This window comes from Dipodomys merriami, unplaced genomic scaffold (assembly GCF_024711535.1).
Source record: "Dipodomys merriami isolate MVZ:Mamm:240054 unplaced genomic scaffold, mDipMer1.0.p SCAF_89, whole genome shotgun sequence".
In the NCBI taxonomy this organism is placed as follows: Eukaryota; Metazoa; Chordata; class Mammalia; order Rodentia; family Heteromyidae; genus Dipodomys; species Dipodomys merriami.
Genome location: NW_027206501.1, coordinates 4,877,979 through 4,883,312, shown reverse-complemented (window position 1 = coordinate 4,883,312; position 5,334 = coordinate 4,877,979). Strand labels below are relative to the sequence as shown.

Below are 5,334 nucleotides of genomic sequence, written 5' to 3'. Positions count from 1 at the left end.
AGGTTGAAAGCCAGGGCCTTGAACCTGCTAGGCAAGCACTCAATTACCTGAGCCATGCCCCCAGCCCTTTTTCTTTTATCCTTTTTCAAAAAGGCTGATCTAGTCCACATTCCTTCTATTTACACTTCAACTTAGCTGGGATGACAGGTACACCACCATGCCCAGTTTTTATTGGTTGAGATGATGTCTCCTCAACTTTTAGTTCAGGTTGTCCTCTGGCTGGAAACCTCCTGATCTCTGCTTTGTGAATATAGCTAGGATTACAAGTATGAGTCACCATACCTACTTATATATACTTTTTTTTTAAGTGGAAGGAGAATTCTAAAAGTAATATTGAACTTTTGGTGGGAAGAGAGGACATGACAGAAAGGAGGGGATTGAAAAAGCAGAATTTTGGAATTAAAAATCCAAAATAAGATACTTAAAAAAAAATCTATCTGTGTTGGTCTCTCATGCATATGGCCCTAGTCATAGACTTTCCTGCCTGGGCTGGCTTTGAACCACAATTCTCAGATCTCAGCCTCCCCAGTAGCTAGGATTACAGGTGTGAGCCACTGGCACCCGGCTGTCCACAGCTTTTAAACTGTTTTATGATAGTTTCAAATGTGTGATATCTTTAATAAGCTGACTTTTTTATGTTGTTGTTGTTGTTCATTCCTGGAGCTTGGCATTGTCTCTAAGCTCTTTTGCTCAAGGCTAGCACTCAACCACAGCTCCACTTCTGCCTTTCAATGGTTAATTGGAGATAAGAATCTCACAGGGACTTTCTGACAGGGCTGGTTTTGAACTACAACCCTCAGATCTCAGCCTCCTGGATAGCTAGGATGATGGGTGTGTGAGCCACCAGAGGCTGACTTTGAAATTCTATACAAGATTAAGAACATGGGGAAGAAATGTACACTGATGTTGGCTGTGTTAGGATTGTGGAAATAAAATTTGTCTAACTTTTTATGTGGTCTATTATGGCCACCTGTGACATTTTGTTGAAAAAACAGGATAAAGTCACTTGAATAATTTCAAAACGGTAACCATCTGGAGAGGCAGAATCAGGGGAGGAGAGAACATTTACAGGCTCGTTGGGCCTGCTCTGGGCCTCATCTGCCTACCTGTCTTTGGAAGGGAACTGGAAAACCTTATCCTAGGCACTGACGATGATTCAATAAAAATAAATAAACTATACACATTTCCACACAGGCTGAAGTAGAATCAGCTTTACACTGTTGACCGTGACACGCTGGAGCAGAGGCCGTGAGACTGTATATTCTGTAGCTGAGATGACGACTCAAGAGTTTCCAGGCCCCGTCATAACTAGTTCCGGGAAGAAGCGGAAGTGACTGGGGGCCGGAAGTGATTGAGAAGAGGCCCCAGCCACCATGGGCTCCAGGAGCACCCGCCCATGGGGCGGGGCTCGGGGCTCCATAAAGAGCCGGGCCTGGGAGGAAGTTGGCTCCAGCATTTGCAGCCTGGCTTTTAGGCCATGGGTCCTCCAGACCTTAGGTCCCCTATGTCTGAAGTCGCGAGGCCTGTTGAGCCTTCGCAGAGTGGAGAGCAGCCATCTGCTGAGGCTCGTCAAGGTGGCCAGCAGCCGTCTGCTGAGGCTGGGCAGGGTGGACAGGAACCGTCTCCAAACCTGGACAGACTGCTTAAGGCTCCACTTCGGTCACCTCAAGTTCGCGTCCTGCCTTGGTGGTTTCCCGTTGAAGAAATGCGCCAACCTATCGTCTTCTACCTGGAGACATGGGTGGTAGAGGAGATACTTGGTGAGCTGCCCCTCACCTGAGGGCTTGGTGTCAGGTGGGGAGAGGCCAGCTGGGCCTTGCTCTACAGCCTCCTTCCCCCATTTTGCAGGAGTTTCTCCCCCACCCCCAAGCCCTCAGTGCTACCCTTCCCTGGGCAGCATTCCCTTCAAATCTCGACCTGACACTGTGCCCGCCTTAAGAGTCTCCCCTAACTTGTTTAGGTGCAAACCAATCCACCATCAACGAACTGGAATGGCTGAGTCAGGCCTTGCTGCATGTGACCAAGTTGCCCTGTGGGACAGTGGCTGAAATCACCATCTTTGGACGGCCTCGAGATCAGAATCTCCTGAAGGGCTTTCTTCTAAGCCTAGCAGTGTGGTACAAAGAACTTAAGGTCAAGCGAGGTGAGGGGCTTTGGGAACCAGCCTGAGGAGGGAGTCCCAGGTGACCCTTGTGGCCTCTTGGCCTCTCTCTAGCCTCCTTTAACCTCCTCACAACATTTTTTAGTTCCTAAACATTAGGAAACTGCAGAGCTTCTGAGGTACCCTTTAGCAGGTTTAGGGCAAGAAAGTGGAGATTAGATGGTTCCAGGTGCATCACTGCGCACCTCAGTCTTAGCAGGACCACACCATTATTCCCACAGCCAAGTTGTGTGTGGCACATCACTTCTGGGGCTTGAACTCAAGGCCTGGATGCTGTCCCTCAGGTTTTTTTTGCTCAAGGCTAGCATTCTACCACTTGAGCAACAGCTCCACTTTTGGCTTATTAATTGCAGGTGAGAGTCTCTCAGACTTTCCTTTGAACCTCAATCCTCAGATCTCAGCATCCTGAATAGCTAAGGGTTACATGCATGAGCCACCAGGGCCTGGCTCAGGTCCAATCTTAAAAGCTATGTGTCCAGACCTTTCTTTTTCTTTTTTGTCGGTTGTGGGGCCTGAACTCTGGACCTGGGTGCTATCCCTCAGCTTTTCAGCTCAAGGCTAGTGCTCTACCATTTGAGCCATAGTGCCACTTCTGGCTTTTTCTGCTTATGTGGTGCTGAGGAATTGAACCCAGGGCCTTATGCATGCAAGGCGAGCACTCCACCACTGAGCCACCTTCCCTGCCCTTTTTCTTTTTCTAATCACAGAACATTTTTTTCTTGTGGATGACTGGTATCAATTGCTTCTTTTCCAGCTGAGAGGATGCAGCAACTTGAAGAGTTCTTGAAGAACCATGAGTAATGATCAAACACTCCCCAGCATCCTGTTTAAGACAGTTTGTCAGGAGTGTCATATAGACAGCCTTGCTTCTGCTATTTAAGTTGAAGACAAGCAAGTATTCTTAAATTGCTGTATTTGTTTTTTGTGTACCTTCAGGGATAACAAAAACTATAATAAATGAATTTTGGGGCATCTGGCATACAAAGATATTTTTGATCACATATAATAAAAATACATAAACCATGTAGCAGTAAGGAGTGAGTAGAAGCCTGATAGTGATTTTTTTCTCCTCTTTACATATTAAAAAAAATCCTTAAGTGTACAAAGGGGTTTCAGTTCAACAGATTAGTTCATGACTACAATACATCTTGAGTTCCTACCATTTATGGTCAGAGGCAGGTCCTCAAATACAGGAGTATACAATTGATTGATGTAGTTTTTTGGTGGTTGTTTGAGGTGAACTCCCTTTTTGTTGCCCAGGCTAACAGCCCACCCAACTCCTGGGCTTAAGCAGTCCTCCTACCTTAGCTTGTTCAGTAATGAGAATACAAATAGGAGGTTCTGTCCCAACTCTTTTGTTAAGAAACAAATTATGTAAACCCCTAATTGGTTTCCAAATGTTAAGATCAGGAAGAACCCACCTGAGAGCTTGTGGAAACACAATTTCCCAGGCTCTTTCTCCAGATTCTCATTCAATACATTGAAAGGCTCACAATTTGCATTTCTAATGAGCACAAGATGTCAAGGTGACCTCTGAGGTGTTCACTTTGAAGCTGTTGCTTGATAGGGCAGAGCACCAGGCAGGCAGTCTCCAACTTGTGTGGGAGATGGATGTCTTTCCAGTGTGCTGGATGGACCCTTAGAACTCTGGGTGAAGGTGAGTTCTGCCTTGGTGTCAGCTGTATTCATTGTCTGTGATGCCACACAGGTGTTCATGGCAGAGTGGGAAGCTGGTCAATTTTAATCCTACCTCAGTGACCCATCTATCTGCAAGATGGGTTCTGCACTTGTGCTGCCATTTTTGGGAAATGGAATTCTTGGGTCAGAAAGTGTCAAGAGCTCTAGGCCTTTAGAGAACATGGAGGTTGGGTTGAGTCATGCAGTTCCCTCTCCTGCTTGGCAGTAAGAGGAGCTAGCCTTTTGTAGGATTTTACATTCATACAAGTCTTAAATTGTGAGTCTTGGATTACAGGGGACAGTGACCATTACCTACCTTTGCTTTAATGGTCTCATATTTGCAACCTCTTGTGTATTTTTTTTTATCCTCTTGTTTATTTTTTTTGCATAGGAAAGACTTTACTACATCAAGCATTTTTTCTGGTTTCCTATAGTGTAGTGTGTGTGTATACATATACTGGAACTCAGGACTGTGTGCTATATCGTAGCTTTTTTTTGCTCAACCTGGTACTTGACCACTTGAGCCACACGTCCACTTTTAGCTTTTTGGAAGTTAATTAGAAATGTAAGTCTTATTGACTTTTTCTGATTGGGCTGGCTTCAAACCATGATCCTCAAATAACAGCCTCCTAAGTATCTGAGATTACAGGTGTAAACCACTGGCACTTGACTATTTCATGCTTTTGTATACTTAGCAACTCCTATTTTCTCTCTCAGATGTGTCAAATTTTCTTCAGGTGAGAACTCTACAAAGCCAATGAGTGTTTTGACTTATTTGTGGAGCAAGGTTTATGGTTAAAACTTAACTTTTCAAAACTGAAATTACTGGGTGATCCTACATCCTTCCATCCTTCATATGTGGTATCATATACTCAAATCCTAAGCTCCAGGGCCTCAGAATGTGATTTAATGTGAAGATAGAGACTGTAAAACGGCGATGGAGGTAAAATAGAGGTCACATGGCTAGTTTGTAGTCTACTATGACCAGTTCCCTATAAGAAGGGGAAATTTGGACATAGATGTGAACACAGGAAGACCATGCAAAGACACAGGAGGGGGTTTTCTGTAAGCCAAGGAGAAGGGACTTGTATTCCTAACCTCTTGACTTCTTCCATCTTGGATTTATAGGTCCTGGAACTTTTAACAACACGATCATCTAGTCTGTGGCATTTTGTTATGGCAGCCCTTTCAAACATATTTGGGTTCCTTTTGACCCACTTGCTAATACCATACTTACTTTGGCAAAAGATAATTCCTTTGTTCTAGGTTTCAGACTCCAGGAGTTATACTGGATATATATTGGTTCTGCATGGAACACATACACTGAATGTTTAAGTACTGTGTTCAGAGCTAGGACAGAAGTGTGAGGGTGGACAGCAGTGAGAGATTTGAACCAAAACATCAAATCCAGCATCTAAGCTGGGTGTTGGTGGCTCATACCTGTAATCATAGCTACTCAGGAGGCTGAGATATGAGGATCATGGTTGAAAGCCAGC

The 5,334-nt window shown here is 44.7% G+C and overlaps 1 protein-coding gene across 1 annotated transcript; it reads left to right on the top strand.

Annotated features, from left to right (window-relative positions):
- The first annotated feature begins 1,360 nt into the window (after positions 1–1,360).
- Ooep (oocyte expressed protein) lies at positions 1,361–3,155 on the top strand. The gene is made up of 3 exons (XM_070012157.1): positions 1,361–1,760; positions 1,961–2,143; positions 2,916–3,155. The coding sequence occupies exons 1-3, from the start codon at positions 1,478–1,480 to the stop codon at positions 2,960–2,962; spliced, it is 513 nt and encodes a 170-aa protein (XP_069868258.1). The 5' UTR covers positions 1,361–1,477; the 3' UTR covers positions 2,963–3,155.
- The last annotated feature ends 2,179 nt before the right edge of the window (positions 3,156–5,334 follow it).